The sequence below is a fragment of the Mus caroli genome, unplaced genomic scaffold (assembly GCF_978045245.1).
Source record: "Mus caroli unplaced genomic scaffold, Mus_caroli_1 scaffold_1, whole genome shotgun sequence".
NCBI classification, from domain to species: domain Eukaryota; kingdom Metazoa; phylum Chordata; class Mammalia; order Rodentia; family Muridae; genus Mus; species Mus caroli.
Window position 1 is genome coordinate 34,260,637 of NW_028227256.1, and position 17,711 is coordinate 34,278,347.

The following is a 17,711-nucleotide window of genomic DNA, read 5'->3' on the forward strand; positions in this document are numbered from 1 at the left end:
AACATGGTATGTGCACACATGTGTGATAGGGAGGAACGGCTGGCAGAACAGGATGAATGCAGCCACTGTATGATCAGAACCTAACAAGGTGGTTGGGCTTTGGGCAAGGTGACCAAGGCAGCTTACAGAAGAAGTGGGGTAGGAGTCTGTGATGGTGGGGAGGCACAGCAACAAGCAACAGCAGTCTCAGCTGGAGCATAAGCTGAGGGCTCGCACCTTGGAACTCAAGCACACAGCAGAAAGAGCAGCTAGCAGTAGGGAGAGGCCTCAAAATCAAAGCCCACCCCTAGTGATGTACTTCCTCCAATGAGGCCACAGTTCCTAAATCTCCTGACAGTGTCATCAGCCTGGAAACAGATGTTCAGATGCCTGAGACTGTGGAGGGGTACTTCAGGGGACAGTGATCATGAAGAATTGATTAACTTTAATTAACGTTACTTGGAACACACCAAGGCATTGGTCTTCCCTAACCTACAGTGTGTAGTGCCTCCTCCTTATTTTCTGTCTTTCTAATTCTTTCAAGGTTTCCCCCATTTCTTTCTGTCCGTCTCACCGTCTTCCTTTCATCCTGTTCCCTGCACAGAGCTTACCTCCTGTGACTGTGAGGATGTAGTTTGGAGTTAGAGTTGACCCCATATGCTTGATGATAACAGAAATACAGATAGTATAATAGCTGCCACCTTAACTGTCTCGAGTGTACCCGATGGTGTTAGATGCGTTTGCACAGCTGCATAGCTGTTGCTATCATCACCTCAGGACTCATGTTGTCTTAAAAAAACTGGAGATTTAGTAATGTTTAGTGCCCTTCTTATTTTTAAAAGATCTTTTATGTGTATCTATAAGTGCCTACATATGTCATATTATATTGTATTGTGTTATATTTATTGTATGTGACTATGCTGTCACACTCTGAATCAGAAGATCGTTTATTTTATGTGTATACTATATTGCACTGTGTTATATTTATTGTATGTGACTACGCTGTCACACTCTGAATCAGAAGATCGTTTATTTTATGTGTATACTATATTGCACTGTGTTATATTTATTGTATGTGACTACGCTGTCACACTCTGAATCACAAGATCGTTTATTTTATGTGTATACTATATTGCACTGTGTTATATTTATTGTATGTAACTATGCTGTCACACTCTGAATCAGAAGGCTACCCTAGTGCCAGGGGTGGAAGAGGGAAAAGAATGAGAAGACAGGTTTTTAAATCCCCTGTCTTACTGACAGTGTGATCATGGTGTCTCTGGGAGTATTATTTTAAGCTTTCCTTTGGGTTTGTGTAGAGCAATGAGCTAAGTAGAACTCTCTCCAAAAGGATTCCTTTTTACTCTGTCTTGATTTTATAGCTTGCAGTGAGCTGCACACTCCATCGCTAGATCGAAAACCAAATAGTTTTGTGGCTGTGAGTGTCACCACCCCTCCACAGGCATTCTGGACGAAGCACGCGCAGACAGAGATCATCGAGGTGGGTGCTGCTGGTCCCTTTCTGTCAGGGAGCCCTCCTGCTCATGGTTGTCAGTGGCCCCAGCAGAAGGGTCACTCAGTTCTTGGGTAGCTGTGGCTTTGGTTCCATTTCAGCTCATTTATCCATTTTGTCACAGTTCTGGGGTGGCCCTCCATTTGCCACATCCTGCCTGAGCTTTGATAGACTGTTGGTTAAGGAGGGACCTATAAGGCTGATTGACTTTTAAGAGATGAGATGTAGCTGTCTGTCCCCTGTCACTCCCATTGCTGCTATGATTAGAGAATTCTGTTCATTCCACAGTGCTTGGAAGGTGTTTACTGTTAGGCTGGGGCATGCCTGTATTCTTTATTAATTTTTATTTTTGCATTTTTGGTGTTATGTATTTTGTGCTTTTAAAAAATAATTTACATAGCTTTACTTAGTGAAGTTTACTATATCTTTTTAGATAGTTGAGCACATTATATGAGTTATGGTACGGGTCATAGGAGATTCTGACATGGCATTCCACAGGATTTTATTTGTAATATGAATAATTACCAAATCAAACTTCATTTTAATTTTTATATTTCTATGCTTTTATACATGAACTCATTAATACATAATTTTAATTCAACTTTTCCATTTTAGAAGCTAGCCCCTCTAAGTGAGGTTGCCTATGGTAGAAGCACTTGTTGAGCACTGGCCTCAGACCAAGCACTGTGTTGATTGTTGGTACAAAACCCATAAGGACACAGCCCTTGACCTCAAGCTTCCCAAGGATGGGGGCTGAAATAACCCTGATCACTTCATGCACTGGAAAGAAAGCCTGGGGACCATTAGGGTAGCAGGGTGGGGACACAGGAGCTATATCCCTTTAAGCAGGCTTCCTAGCCAGGACTTGATCTCAGGTCCAGGCAGGGGCCTGGTTCTGCATGTCTTGCAGGTAATGCTTATGTTTCCAGTCTAGGACTGAACATAGTATGTGGTGCCAGGTGATAGCAGAACATCATGGGATTTAAGAAATAACTAGATCTGCTTAGTGTGTGCAAGAAACTGATTTTGTAGGCTGAGCAAGGTGCTTGTGATCTAGCACAGTAGCTAGCTTTGCAGGACTTCTGCAAGGAGGTCTTCTGCCTCTGACAGGTGTCTGGGGGAGGGATGCAGGATGACTTTAGTGAAAGGAAGGATTTGGGAGAACAGGTGTGTGGGGAGAGATGCCGGAGGTAGACTTTGTAGAAGGGTTTGTGTTCTCCTGGTCATTGCCTGCTCAACAAACAAGGGGGCACCAAAGCTGAATCCTAGACCTTTAGCCTGCTTTAATAGATTTCCAGGAAGGATGATGGGGGAAGGCTCATAGACTCCCCTAGGAGGGGCTGCCCAGCAGGTACTGAGAGAATAGACCTAGAGCTGCTGAGAAGAGTATGGTAGAGCTCTGAGGCAGAGCTGCCAAAAAATAGGTACCTTTGATCTAGAAACTAGACCCAGTCCTAAAAGAGGACAGCTCTCGAAAGGTCAGTTTTAATTATTCCAAACACAGGAGTCTAGAGATACTTACTGAACCCATCCATTTCCTCTTTCCTCTGCCTTTGCACAAACCTGAAAGGAACACCCCTAAGGAACAGTCTAAAATATAGCACACAGAAACTGTACCACAAGAATGCCATGGATGTTGACCGCACTCCTCTGGGAGCGAATCCTCTGCCGAGCCTCTGCAAGGGCCCGCTTGCCCTGTCAGACTGGCGATGATCTTGCCAGCAGAGATTTTCCTCTTTGGAGAGCAGAGCTCTTTGGTTCTTGTCTGGCGCTGCCATTAGTGTTTGTGTTGAACAATCAGTAAAAACGTTAATTTCCTCATTCTGAAAATGTTAGGACAGTTAAAACAAGTCCTTAAAATAAAATCCAACTCTTGTTTCCTGTTCTAGGGAACCAACAACCCTATCTTTCTAAGCAGCATTGCCTTCTTTCAAGACTCCCTTATAAATCAGATGACCCAGATCAAGCTGTCTGTGTATGATGTCAAAGACAGATCTCAGGGAACAGTTAAGTATCATGCAGTCGGGCAACAGTTTCTCTTCATTTAGAGTTGTGTTACAGTCCAAGCAGGATAGAGTTCACCACTGCCTTATGAATTAACCTGTGTGGAGACACACTTGTCTCTGGGAATTCTCTTCTGACCATTGTCATGGGTTCACAAGGTGAGGGTGGGTCGGAGGTGTTATAGGAACCACCGACTTCCCTGGGCGGTGGTACGTGGGTCAGAGCGTCCTTCTACTGATCTCCCTCTCTCCCCCAGATGTACTTACTGGGCTCTGGAACATTCGTGGTCAAAGATCTGCTCCAGGACAGGCATCACAGATTGCATCTGACACTGAGGTTGGTGTTGCCTTCATTCCTTGGAAAGGGTCTAAAGGTTTGCCCCTCCGTCCTCCCAGGGACTGTCTAGGGGAGGCAGTGGTGCCTGCTGAGGGGAGGTAAGATGACCGCTTAGTGTGCCAGAAGGCCTGTCAGGATGCTTCCTTCCTTGCTGCTCCCAGGACCCTGGTGACCCAGGATAGCTGAGCTTTGCCTTAAAAAGAAAAGCAGCTGAGCCAATGCAGTGCTTGTCAAGGTGCGATGCTTGTTGCAGGTCTGCAGAGAGTGACCGTGTCGGCAACATAACTGTGATCGGCTGGCAGATGGAGGAGAAGTCCGACCAGCAGCCTCCTGTGACTCGGTCTCTGGACACTGTCAATGGAAGGGTGAGTGGGCGCCTTTCTCATCTCCATGAGAGGCATAGGAGCATTGATTATCTTCGTGCACATCTGTCTCAGTGAAGGGCAGGGCCTGCTGCTTGACTTTGCCTTCCGTGGGACTCTCCGGACTTTCTTGGGTATGATGCCAAGAGGAACGGAAGGGCTCCTGCTCTGCTGACCTGGAACTGGTCTCTGCTCCCTGAGCCACACCAGCCACTTCCATAGCACAGGGTTGAGAGCAGAGCATCTTTGCTAGTGTATGTGGTGCAGAGTGGGAAGGTGTGGGCGAAGAGGTAATGAAGACCTATGCCTTCCATCACATCCTGCCAGTGACTGACTTTCCCAGTCACCTTCACACTCCCTCCCAATCAGGACTGTCCCTGCCTATCTCCTGTCTCCTCATGTCCCACACAGTCTCTCACCCAGACAGTTACCAAATGAGAATTCTAACTTAGGAGTCAGTGCTGTTGAAGAAGCATTATAAAATGTTACCTCATTTGCCCAAAGTATGCTCAGAGCACTTGCACTGAGGATGTTCTTGGTGGCCGCTGCCCTTCTGTTTCATTTTGTGTACCACAACCCTGACACCCAAGGTGCAGTGGCTCAGAAGACAGACACTCGATGAAAAGTAGGTGTCTCTGCAGTATGAGGAAGGACATCAGTGTGTGTGCTGGTCAGCTGTGCACTGTGGACCAGCCCGGCACGTGTGTGTGATGGAGTCTCCACACCGTTCTTGTCCCTTTCTGTAATTTTTATCAGATGGTTCTGCCCGTTGATGAGAGCTTGACCGAGGCCTTGGGAATCCGATCCAAATATGCTTCTTTGCGAAAAGACAGCTTACTGAAAGCAGGTAAGCAGCTTCCTCTCATGTGACTGGCCACTCTTTACTCCCACCCACTTTGATTGGCACACTCATGCCCCAGTTGGCACCTATCTGTTGTTCTTCACCAATATGGCATTTTCGGCAGTATGCAGAGCCAGAAATCCCTTGAGGAAGGGGCTCCATTTCACTCTTATTAGACATTGACTTTAGTGACTGACTGTGTTCCTGCCCCTGCTCCTTGCTGTTCAGTTACTACCATTGTCTGAGAGCAAGGAGTGTCAGGCACTGCTTGAAGGGGCTGGCTTTATGTGGGTGTGGGGTTTTGAGTTTTGTTGTTGCTGTTTGCTTGCATATTAGTTCTCTTGGGAAAACAGGGCCATAGAGTCACTGAGGGCCCAAGGAGGAGTGGTGCAGGGGGTCTGCAGCCGTTTCACCCACAGCCTATCTTCTTGCATTCCCACCTCAGTGTTTGGTGGTGCCATCTGCCGCATGTACCGCTTCCCAACTACTGATGGTAACCACCTACGGATCCTGGAGCAGATGGCAGAGAGCGTCCTCTCCCTGCACGTGCCTCGGCAGTTTGTGAAGCTACTGCTGGAAGAAGATGCAGCCAGGTGAGGCCAAGTAGATGGACACTCACCACCCATGAGCACGTGCCTACGACAGGCTGAGTGCAGACCCAGGCTCTCCCCTTGCTGGCCCCATGGCCCCAGCCATCTGAAGCCTGTTTGCTCCTCTGACTTACAGTTTGGTGGACAAGAATTTCACGGGGCTGAGCTTGAAGCCCCAGAGGCTTGGCTAACATCAGCCCATCTTCCCTTCTTTCTCTCTCTTTTCCTTCTCATCCCTCCTGTTTGGAACCATAGAGATGAGAGCTCAGAGGATGGCCCTACAGGGTCCTCCCCTCCCACAGAGCCAAGCTTTTATCCCGAGGTATATTTCTCAGTTCCAAGGAAGGCTGAGACTATTTCCTCTCTGTCTCACACTGTGACCTCCACAGCTTTTTCTAAATCAGCATTAGTGATTAACATCATGTGTGTTACTGCTTCAAAGAACTCCTTCATTGGGCAGGTGCTTTAGAGCCAGCTAAGGTGTTGGCAGCAACTGTACGGGCAGGGCTGACACCCAGTGTAGGCAGCAAGCATGCTCAGATGGGAGATGGGGCTCTCCCAGAAGTGTGAGACTGTCGCTGTGTTCTTGACACGGAAAGGGGGTTGTTGGGAAGAGGGTGAGGAGGTGAGTGGTTTCTCACATCTCCCGTCCTTCTGTTCTGGAGTAATGCATCGTCTCGCAGACAACCAGACCAGTGCTGGAATAACATGTTCAAGGTCACCAAGCAGAGCTCCTCCTCAGCTGCTTCTCTTCTCCCCACATTCGCTGCTGGCCTGGAGCATTTACCTCGGCTCCTGTAGCTTCTCTGCGTGCTTCCCATGTGCTCAGTGATCTCTCCCATCATCCTGTGAGGATGGCAGTGGCACTGCTGGCCTGGTCCTAACTGCAGGGAGGTGAGCCAGCCCTGCAGCCTGATGTGTGTGTGTTTTGCTTGCAGAGTATGTGAGTTGGAAGAGTTGGGGGAGCTGTCCCCTTGCTGGGAGAGCCTCCGGCGCCAGATTGTCACCCAGTATCAGACTATCATCCTCACCTACCAGGAGAACCTGACTGACCTCCATCAGTACAAAGGTGGGTGTGGCCCTGCCTTCCCAGGCTCCTGCACCTCCCACACTCCTGACCAAGCACCGAAGGCTTGGGATGCTCAGACTTTCTGGTTATCTTGAGTGGGATTTTAAAAATAGATTCTCATGTAGGTGTGAATTCTTTCAACTCTGGGGTTTTCAGATCTTAATTGAAATGATAAATCAGTGAATTGCAAGAAGTCTTTCTCTGGTGTTATCTCCTAAAACAATCCCTGTGAAATGAGGTGGAAGTGAAGCGGTTTCAGGTTACCTTGGCCACGTGGGTTCTTCATCCTCACACCACTGAAAACCAACAGATATGGACTGTTTGCCTGAAGCAAAGCAGTTTCCTAGTTTTAATATTCAATGTCATTTTTAGGGAATGTGTAAGTTGTCAGAGTGCAGTTTGCTATTTTAAACTCAAGAGAAAGTGAGGTTTAGACACCTCAACTTTCTTTTTTCTTTCTTCTTTTTCCTTTTTCCCAGGCTGGAGTCTGCAGGGGGTGGGGGGGTGGGGGGGTGGGGGGTGTCAGGGCTTAGTGGATGCTAGGATAATGCCCTTCTTGAAGATGACATTTGGTTTTCAAGCTATGCAATTTCTTTTTAACCCATTTTCTTTCTATTCCAAATGGGATAAATTTTTTTGTTTAATTGTTTTAGTTTTTGAAAGTACTCTTTTTTTCTCTTTCTCTCTTTCTTTCTTTTTTTTTTTTTCTGAGACAGTGTTTCTCTGTGTATCCCTGGCTGTCCTGGAACTTACTCTGTAGACCAGGCTGGCCTTGAATTCAGAAATCCGCCTGCCTACCAAGTGCTGGGATTAAAGGTGTGCACCACCACTGCCTGGCTTCTTCTTCTTCTTCTTCTTCTTTTTTTTTTTTTCTTATAACTTATTTATTTTGGAAAGATTTATTTTTGAGATTATAATATGATTACATTTCTTCCTTTCCTCCTTCCCTTTCATTTGGTTTTTTGTTTTTTGTTTGTTTTTCTTTTTTGCTTTATTTATGTGTATGAATGTTTTGTCCTTCTGCCTGTCTGCATAGCAGAAGAGGGCATCAGATTCCATTATAGCTGGTTCTGAGTCACCACTTAGATGCTAGGAATTGAATTTTGGACCTCTGGAAGAACAACTAGTGTTCGTAACCACTGAGCCATGTCTCCAGCCCCACTCCTTTCTTTCAAAATAGTCTTTACCTTTGGTTTCTTTCCTTCTATATACTGATTTGTCAGTTTGAGGGAAATCTGTGATTTTCACAGACAATATAGGAACTTGTTCATAAACTTAGCAAGATACTGGTATGTGGGACTGGTTCAAGCTGGAGCAAGTCCAAGTGGAGCATTGCCTGAGGGGTTGAAGCACCAGCCCATGCTGGAGAGATGCTCCCGAGAAAGCGTGCAACCCATGCAAACCTGAGTTTTCTAGGCTAGAGCTTTTCCAATGTCGGAAGCATCCAGCTATTCTAGACTCTCAGCTAAACACAGGCCTTGGCTATATTTCTTACAGTGACCAAGACAGGCACAGTGCAAGTCTGAGAGTCACAGTGTGGCTTCCAGACTCCTGGAGGCAGGACACAGTGGCTGTCTGCCACCTCATTTAGCTCTGGATTCTGACTCTAGAAATGAGGTTGTGGGTGCTGATCACATCCTTGGACCTCTCTAGGCCCAAGCATGTGTGAGGGAACTTACTGAAATGGATTGGAAAGTGCAGGCAGTGAGTGCCATGGAGGCTGACTCAAGGTGAGGTGCAGGCCTTCTCTTCATTTCAGACTGAGAGGTGCTGTTCCAGGAAGGCCAGTTTCAAGGCTCTGGGATGATAGCAGTCTATAGAGCTGGCAGGCAGTGTCTGAGGTGGTCCACTGGCTTTCTGTAGTGGTGGCACCACCCCATCTACAGTCACATCTGTGTAGCATGTCTTTCTGAACTGAGGCACAGGAGGAGTGGCCTCACCACCACTCTAGCCTTCTACAAGCTGATGATCTCTGGCTCTGCTCGGCAGAGAGCATTCAGAGTCAGTCCCCTGCTGCGAGCTGTCCTCCAGCCTACTGTCCTGAGTGGCACTCAGAGTCTGCCAGGCCTTTGTAGAGCTAGGCCTGCTTCCGTGTAGCTGCTCCTCTGGGTGCTTTCCTAGGTGCGCATGGTGCATGCTGAAGGGGCTGCTCTCTTGTTTTATTTCTTAGGTCCTTCCTTTAAAGCAAGCAGTTTGAAAGCAGATAAAAAGTTAGAATTTGTTCCCACAAACCTGCACATACAACGGATGCGAGTTCAAGATGATGGAGGCTCAGGTACTTGCTTTTCTCACCCCATTGTTGGGTTATGATCTGCTTCTTTCTTCCTGTATACTTGGTCTTTGAGTTGCCCTATATCTGGCCCATTTTTCCTGTATGCTGAGCAGCAAGAGTCTCTCTCTCTCTCTCTCTCTCTCCCTCTCCCTCTCCCTCTCCCTCTCCCTCTCCCTCTCCCTTTCTCTCTCTCTCCCTCTCCCTTTCTCTCTCTCTCCCTTCCTCCCTCCCTCCCTTCTCCAACACCCAATACCTTTGAAATTTTTCAGTTACAAAGTCCAAACCCCTTTCTTAGCTATCTAAGCTTCCTTTTGTTTTTCTGGCAGAAAGTTGCCCTTTCATGAGAAGGGAAGAAGTGGGCATTTAGCAGCCCAGGTGGTGGCTCTACCTTTCGGTTTTCTTACTGAATAGTTAGTGCTGGATTCAGCAAGCCCTCTTTCGGCCTCTGGATGTAGGATTAGGGAGCCAGAGGCTGTTTACATGCGGGCTATAGATCCCACAATGCTATCCATGCTGCCACAGCTGGCTTGTCTGTAGGCCTGACCCCAGAGTAACGGAGGAAAGCTTTCTGTTGCTCAGATCAGAACTACGATGTCGTCACTATTGGAGCTCCAGCAGCACACTGCCAAGGTTTTAAGTCAGGAGGTCTTCGAAAAAAGCTGCACAAGTTTGAAGAGGCCAAGAAACAGTAAGTGAAGGAGGGTATCTGTGGTCCTCGTACTGCTGTGTCCGACATTTGTGAGTTAAAATGAGAATCAAACGGAACTGCAAAAGCATCCAGCCATCTGATCTGCTTCTGCGTGGCTGGAGGAGCTGCCTCAGGGACCCTGTGCTGCTCTGTGTGTGTGTGGCTGAGGGGAGGGAGTGGTGAGGCGCCTGGCCACTAGTCTAGTCTTTCCAGGGAGCTGCTTCAGCCGGCCACCTGTGTGCAGTGCCTGAGACCTCAGCTCCTCTGAAGTCTCTGGGCAGTTGGAGCACCAGGCTTGGAAAGCCTCTGACAAACTGTATTTTCAAGGATCATTTCTGTAGTTCCTAAAGCCCCCAGCACTCTGTGTCCTTTCCTAAAGGACAGCAGTGGCAAGTGTTCCCACTACTGAAAGGATCTAGAGGGTTGTCAATTCTGTCCTGAGCAAGAAACTGCCAGAGAGGCAGGGTGGGGAAAGGCCTCCCAGTTGAAGCATTCCTTGGGTATCTATCATCCAGAATGTCACCTGGCAAAATGTAAATGTGATCAGAGGGTGCGAGTGTAAAAATGAGCAGGGTGACAGCCTTGTGAGGTCCTTGGGCAGTGTGTGCAGTGGGAAGCACTGGCAAGGAGACTGTGCTCAGAGTCTGACTGAGCCTCTATGGAGCATGCATGTGTGTCAGGTAAGGGAGAGAGAACAGAGCAGGTCTCTGATCCCAGAAGGGGCAAGGTGGCAGGTGGATGAGCACAGAGGCTGTCAAGTGCGAGGCGTTAAGACCAAGTGTACCAGGAGGCCTCAGCAAGATGTGCCTTTGATCCGAGAGTGGAATGCTTTTTGAGATAGGAAGCAAAGGTCCAGGGACTCCCAGAGACTCCTACATGGTGGCAGGTAGAAGCAGGTAGAGGAGGGTCCTAGCACGAGTGGGTGTTGATTGGTTATTGTCCAGTTCTGCTGCTGTGGCCAGAGTGAGGGTACTGCATCACTGGGTCAGGATGCTGGACATTTAGGCTGGAGTCAGGAAGGCAGGTCAGAGTGTCACTGAGTCAGGATGCTGGAAAGTTAGACCAGGGGCCCATGAGGAGCCTGTGGAGTCAGGAAGGCAGGTCAGAGTGCCACTGATGTCAGCGGTGCCAGAGATGGAGCAGGAAGCAGAAAAGGACATCTCAGAGTGCTTGCCCTTCCAGTGTGTGTCACCTAGCCTGGATATGGGGAGGAAAAGCAGGGAAAAGCTGGGCACAGCAAAGCTATTTCAGCATGTTAGTGAGTCTATCAGGCAGCCCTGACTCCTTCCTACGGAGCAGACAGCCCCGTGCTCAGGCTTTCCTTACTGTTCACATCCACAGCATCCTAGGGAGCAGGAAGAAGAGTAAATTTTCCATCATAGTTAGTGTGTGTGTGAAGAGTGAGTGTGTGAGGTGACATGGCTTCCTGACAGAGAAAGTCCATTCGTTCTAGGTGACCAGTCAGGAGGCCACCTGGTTGTCCCTTGTGTGTGAAAGGTTGCAGCTTTGATACTAGATAACTTTACATTTTGGCTTCAAAGCTGGTTTCCCAATGCCTCTGGGGTCTTTCAGGTATTCTCATGGATATTATTAACGTAGCAGTGATGTCACAAGACCACCTTTGCAGCAGTTTGTGCTCTCTGAGCTTTCCTTCACATGCAGACACATGTTCTGGGCCCCAATGGGATGTCCCTGGGGCTTGAGCACAGGCTGCAGACTTCCTCCAGGGAATAAGTATTTTAGACTCATAAGTTTGCTTATTCCTGTAGTGGTGGCCTCAACAAATTACATCCAAGTATTTAGAGAGAGAGAGAAAAATAATGCCAGTCAGCCTTTAAAATGTGCTTTGCCTGTGGTATTTGCTAACAATCGCTAATGCTTCGTTTGGTTTTTTTTTTTTTTTTTTTTTTTTTCTTTAGCAGTTTTGAGGAGTGTTGGTGAGTTTTCTGTCTGTGGAGAGAGTGTACGTTGATTCTTGCTCTTGTGTAGAGAAAGCCCGTGCTGTCCTTCATCTGGGGTGGCTCCATCCCATTTGCCGCGTGGCTCCCAGTCAGCAGAGCTCTTCCTTCCAGCTGCAATGTTCTTTGATAATGAATAGCCATTCTGCCATCTGCAGCCTCCTTTATGGCCTGACAGCAGTTTCTTCCTGCACTCAGTGGACACAGGGCTCAGTTTGCCTCCTCGAAGGATGCAGAAGAGCTCACTGAGAGCCCTGGGTGCCAGGGCATCACATCAGCCCATTGGTACATTCGGCGCACACACCTTTACACAGTGAGCTGTCTTACCCATCCAAGGCCATTTGGGAATCTTTTTTGTTTTCAACACCTGGTAGGCAAAGCTTTATCCCCACATGCTACCTCAGCCATTTTAACATTTTTTTCTTTTGAGACAGGGCTCGCTAAGTATCCCCAAGCTGGCCTTGAACTTATCCTACAGCCAAAGCTTTTCTCTGTAATCCTCCTGCCTTAGTCCTTAGTAGCCAGGAATACAGATCTGTGTATTCATCAGGCCCAGTTCGCTCAGGCCCAGCACAAACCTTTGAGTTTTCACTTTCCCTCTGTCTGATGGAGCCGGTTTACATTTTGTAATACTTTTGTACTGTGCTCATTTTAATGATGGTGATGTTAAGGTCAGTTTTTCCCATTGGGCAGCAGAGCAAGAGCTGAGTGGCTTTTTCCTCCAGAGTGTTACATGGGAGCCAGAAGCTACCATGTCTGTCTAGGATCTCCTCATTAGTCCCAGACTGGGAAACCAGCAACTCACCAAGAGGAGGCCCCACGGCCCTGTGGGAAATGCTGCTATCTTGAGCTAATGACCCATGATCTTTTAGGGCTGGGGCTAGACCCTCACTGACATGCTAGGGCTCTGCTGGAAACACAATGTCAGGAAGTCTGAGTCCCCACAAACACACCCAAGAAGAAGCTTCGCCAGCTTTCCCTTGTGGGGTCCCTTCCCAGAAGTCCCGAGGGAGGGAAGACAGCATCTGGGACGGACGATACTCCCCCTTCGTCCTCCACAGCCCCTCAGAATATTATCCCTGTTCCCTCCTTGGGCTTTCTGAACGGAGGCTCACTCCTTCCCATAGCAGGAGGAGTCAGATCCCTAAGGTCTGAGAGATGAGCAGCAAGTGGAGCATGGAGAGCCAAGGGCTCTTGGTAAATGTCAACCCAGGTGCTTCATGTGCACCGTATCTGGAAAGTTCATCAGGTTCCATCTTAACTGAAGACTAAATCTTCTGTGCCTCGGGAAGAAGGGTCTGGTTACTCCTATGATTCTGCTCTCTTCTCCAGGGAACCAAGCTCCTAAGACAGCCGGGAACCTTCCAGCCTGGGAGAAGGGGGCAAACAAATCTCAAAGATTTGATCCAACCCTAGGGGCGGTGGACCTGGTTCCATGGGACTGTCCACTGGCAGCCTTACTCTCTGTATCCAGAGCAAGTGCACATTAGGCACTGCACTCTGATACTCATGTGCTAGGTGCTTAGCCCGTGGCCTCCACTGTGTGTATGAATGGGTCAGCAGACCCTGGATGGGAGTCTAACATGAAGCCTAAGCATCACACATAGGCCATTGCCTACTGAGCTGTTGCAGGAAGAGCTGGGAGTAGAACACAGAGGCCCCTCCCACGGAGGCCTGTGTACCGCAAGGCAACATAGCCTCTGCACCCCTTTGTGTGGCTCCTGATTTTGGAGTTAAGTACATGCATGTATGCATTCCTGATGTTCCCAAGAGCAGTTCTTTGAACTTGCCAACTTGTACTGCCAATTTCAATGTACTTCCATGTACCAATCCTGTGGATGTTGTTGTAACAGAGTGTGCGCAGCCATGGACATATGCAACAGTAGATCTACACACAGCACATAGTCCATGTAGACTCTCAAGGCTGAGGACCAGAAAGAACAGATTCTATTTTTTTAATTCTTCTTCAAAATGTATTTCCAAGAACTGATTGTCCCAAGCGACAGCTATTCATTTGGGAGAGAGATTGCAGATTGGAAAGTAGCTCCTGCGGGCAGTGCTGTGGAATGATGCTTGTGCTGCCCAGGCTCAGTCGCCATCTGCTGCATGGGCTTCTGCAGACCCATCGTGTCCGCTGTGGTGTGTGGGCTTGTGGTGGTGGTGGTTCTCTCGGGGCAGTTTGGTTTGTGGTGTTTGCATGTTTGCCCTGTAGTCCAGAATGACAAAGGGGAGTGGTGTTTTCTCCCTGGAGAGGTCTCGGGTGACTCTCATCTCCAGCAAGTGAGGTAGGGTGTGATGAGAGTCACCCTCTACTCTCCACGGTGCCCCTTCTCCCTGGAACTCAAGGCCAGCCCTTCGTTTCAGAAGGGAGAGCACTCCTTCCCTTATCCTCCCTCACATCCCAGAATCACCACTCCTGCATTGGTGACTTTTATGTCTCATTTTCTCAAGCATCCTCAGATGGTCTCAAAACCAACTTTATAATGCTTGATTGATTGGGACCTGAGCTAAGAGACATAAGCTTATCATTGCCACCTCAGATGGCCACACATGCTGGCCCACCTGTGAAGCCAGGGAATATGGAGTTGGCCCCTCGCAGGCTCCTGATTACCTGGGCAGCAGCTGGCCTGGCCCTTTGACATCTGGTTCCCAGACACATCCAGAGTGCTGCACAGTGGTGAGGAGGTGGGCGGGAGGAGGGGCTGTAGTTTGAGAGGCGTTGAGTTGTTGGGCCTGCCTCTGGCTGGCTCAGCCTTAGCTTTCTCTAGTGCAGTGTTGTCAGCACAAGGAAGGCCTGAAACAGGAGAGAGAAAGGAACCCGATGTTGGGAACTTGCTCAAGTCAATACATGGGAGGTCTATGCAAGGCTGCTTACAGGAAGTCTGAAGGCCCTGTTGACCACATGGAGAAGTTTACATATATATGTATATGTCTGTTAGACTATGGTAGTTGTAAGCAGATCCCAGATCTGAAGGACTGATTATAAGTTACTGAAGTTCCTAGGTAAGATCCCAGCATTGGGTAATTATTATAGTGATATTCCAAGGTATTTATACACATACATGTACATGTATGTAGTAAATATAAAGACACGTACAGGTACAAGTACACACAAAAGTCTTGGTCTTATATACATTTTACACTTCTCTTTAGAAAAAAAAGAATATTCTAAGATTGACCTTTGCCCATCAGTGATTGAACTTACCAAGAAAACCCCTCTATTTCAGGGATAGTTGTGGGTGGCTTGGATGACTTGGAGAGCCCCTTAGGACCTGTTGTTCCTTTTAGTACACCTTCTAGCGGCCAGTCCATCATCTACATACCACAGGACATCACCCGAGCCAAGGAGATCATCGCCCAGATCAACACCCTGAAAACCCAGGTCAGCTACTACGCAGAACGGCTTTCAAGGGCTGCAAAGGACAGGTCTGCTACTGGCCTGGAGAGGACTCTCGCCATCTTGGCAGACAAGGTAGGAGGGGCTGCCCATTTGCGTGTGGGTTGGAGAGGTCTCTTACATTTCTAGAAGCTACTAAACCACCCAGGGTAACCTGGAAGTGCCCAGAGCCAGATGGAGAGCCATTGTGGTGACCTTGAAAGCTTTTCTTTTAAATCCATAAAGTTGTAGGGAAGTCTGTGACTTGCTTGTAGTTGGAGCCCCGATTGTAGCTTTAGGCCAATGGGTTGATGGCGTCTTCCAGCAAGTAAATTTGCATTCACTTTCCTGGGACTCACACAGACTACAGCTTCCATGGTGACATCTTAGTCAGCACCTATAGAACAATTATTCAGTCATAAGAAATGAGCAGTATAACCTTATTGGCTTATATATAATTAATTTTAAAAGTTCTGTTTAACCACAATTCAATCCTGACTTTAAAATTACATAAACATGTCTGCATACTGAGAGAGTGGCTGAGCCACAACTCAATCCTGACTTAAAAATTACATAAACATGTCTGCATACTGAGAGAGTGGCTGAGCCACCTTTGATGCTTGGTACTCTTTCCCTTCAGACACCTTTCCATTGCACCTCTCCACCCACACCTGCCTTGCTGCTGGGTGCTGTTGTTCCTGCTCAGAATGTGTTATATCCTTCACATGGGTCCCCCAGACCAGGGCCACTGGGAAAGGAAGTGATAGTTCCTAGCAGTAAAGCTAGGAACAGCCGAGCTCCCGTTGCAGTCTCCAAGGCGAGAGAGAGTGGTGATGCCAGGAGCCCAGTTGAACCAAAGTAATGTGTGATCCCTGGGAACCACTCCCAGGGGCTAGGCACAGTGCACCCTGTTGGCAAGGCTGGAAGTGAGCCCTTTTCTCCAGTGATGTAGGGTCAAAGGCAAGCAGAGCCAGAAAATGACAGATAGGATTCTTCAGCCCCTTCTAATCTTCCTTGAGCCCTTCTGGGATAAACACGTCTCAAGCAGACCCCATGTGCTCTAGTCTTGCTGAGATTATCCCATGTTGCCTTTGTATTTAGATATCCTTGAGAATGCTTTCTTAGCAGGCTGCATGGAACAGGATGGGTGGGGGGAACTTAGCCTTTGCCTCCCTGCTTCTGCAAGAGAGCACACTTAGCAGCCCTGGTTTGTGTGAACCTGCAGACTCGGCAGTTGGTGACTGTCTGTGACTGTAAGCTGCTGGCCAACTCCATCCATGGGCTGAATGCAGCGCGGCCCGACTACATCGCTTCCAAGGCCTCCCCTACCTCGACTGAGGAGGAGCAGGTGATGCTTCGGAATGACCAGGACACCCTGATGGCCAGGTGGGCAGGGAGAAGCAGCCGGTCTTCCCTGCAGGTGGACTGGCATGAGGAGGAGTGGGTGAGTCTGCTGCCCCTGCCTGGGGTGCTGCTTCTGAACTATAGAACGTCCCACCCAGAGTGCCAGCTCCTTTGTTAGCAAGCTCCAGGTCTGCTTCCCAGGTGGCTTTGGGCCACTTGATATTTAGGTTGACTGTTTTCAGACCATAGTATATATAAACTGTACGTGATTTTGCTGGGAGTCAGGCCTCTCCCCTTACTCAGCCCCCTGCTCGTCCTTCACCTGTTAGGACTTTTTGTTGTTTGAACGCAGAGGCTCAGGTGCCCAGGCTGCCTCTGCCCCTGACATTATGTCACTTCATGGTTCCAGTGTGGGCCTAGAGCTGGATCCTTGTCTCTCTAGAAAAGGTCACATCCTACAACCTGTTGTAGTTTGTTGGGGTTACAGCTCAGAGGCGTCCTGGGAAGCACTGAATTATTCATTGGCAGCAGAGTGCTCCACCAGCCCTGGCAGCCTGTGCTCTGTGTGGGTTTCTGCAGCTCCTCCCAGCCTGCCCTCTCTTCCTTCAGGCCCCACCCCCTACCCAGCTGTTTCCCTTACTGTCCATCAGAAGGAAACGCAGCCTTTGTGATGGTTGTAGGTAGCCCGCAGTGGAGGAGGCAGGGCTGAGCTCTTAGTGCTCTGTGGACTGTCAGGTGAGGCCTATCTGGAAGGCCATCTGTCTTCCAGAGTGGGCAGAGGATGTCTGCCAGGCTTTCAGTCAGTGACCACAAGGCTGCAAGTTGCCTTAGAAAGCATTTCTGACTTGAATGGCCACTTGGGCATCATTGGGCTGGGACTCGGGGAGAGATGGAGGCAGGCTTGTTCTGTTATTGGTCTTCTGTTGCACAATCTGACCCAGACGGTCTTGTTGGTTTGAAGGAGAAAGTGTGGCTGAATGTGGACAAGAGCCTGGAGTGCATCATTCAGCGGGTGGACAAGCTGCTGCAGAAGGAGCGTCTGCATGGGGAGGGCTGCGAGGACGCTTTCCCCTGTTCGAGCACCTGTTCCAGCAAGAAAGGTAACCGGGACAGCCAAGCCTACTGGATCCGACCGGAGGACCCCTTGTGTGACGCCCCCTCCTCGACATGCCCCTCCTCCATGCCCACTGCCGCATGCCATCCTCATTCAAGCACACGTGCGTATGCATCCACGCTTCCCACGCAGCCTCAGCCCGTGCCGCCTCACCTCCGTGTGTCTGTGTCTCTGACTCCATGTGTGCCTCCCCAGTGCAGACTATAGGGAGGGCTGGCAGGCAGCGCAGGGCTGGGGGTTCCACGCACATGCAGCACATAGGCAG

General features: G+C 48.9%; 1 protein-coding gene across 10 annotated transcripts in view; it reads left to right on the forward strand.

Annotated features, from left to right (window-relative positions):
* Positions 1–17,711, forward strand: part of Inpp4a (inositol polyphosphate-4-phosphatase type I A) — a 109,836-nt gene that overhangs the window by 63,002 nt on the left and 29,123 nt on the right. For 3 of the 10 annotated variants that reach the window (XM_029475146.2, XM_029475021.2, XM_085836395.1), the window contains exons 5-17: positions 1,362–1,480; positions 3,382–3,498; positions 3,753–3,832; positions 4,086–4,197; positions 4,951–5,041; positions 5,481–5,628; positions 6,564–6,694; positions 8,865–8,969; positions 9,546–9,654; positions 11,574–11,591; positions 14,901–15,084; positions 16,214–16,432; positions 17,294–17,549. In XM_029475146.2, coding sequence (XP_029331006.1) covers positions 1,362–1,480; positions 3,382–3,498; positions 3,753–3,832; positions 4,086–4,197; positions 4,951–5,041; positions 5,481–5,628; positions 6,564–6,694; positions 8,865–8,969; positions 9,546–9,654; positions 11,574–11,591; positions 14,901–15,084; positions 16,214–16,432; positions 17,294–17,549 — 1,689 coding nt within the window. The remainder of the gene's footprint in view (positions 1–1,361; positions 1,481–3,381; positions 3,499–3,752; positions 3,833–4,085; positions 4,198–4,950; positions 5,042–5,480; positions 5,629–6,563; positions 6,695–8,864; positions 8,970–9,545; positions 9,655–11,573; positions 11,592–14,900; positions 15,085–16,213; positions 16,433–17,293; positions 17,550–17,711) is intronic. The other 7 variants (XM_021170851.3, XM_029475333.2, XM_029475272.2 and 4 more) reach the window with 3 other exon arrangements.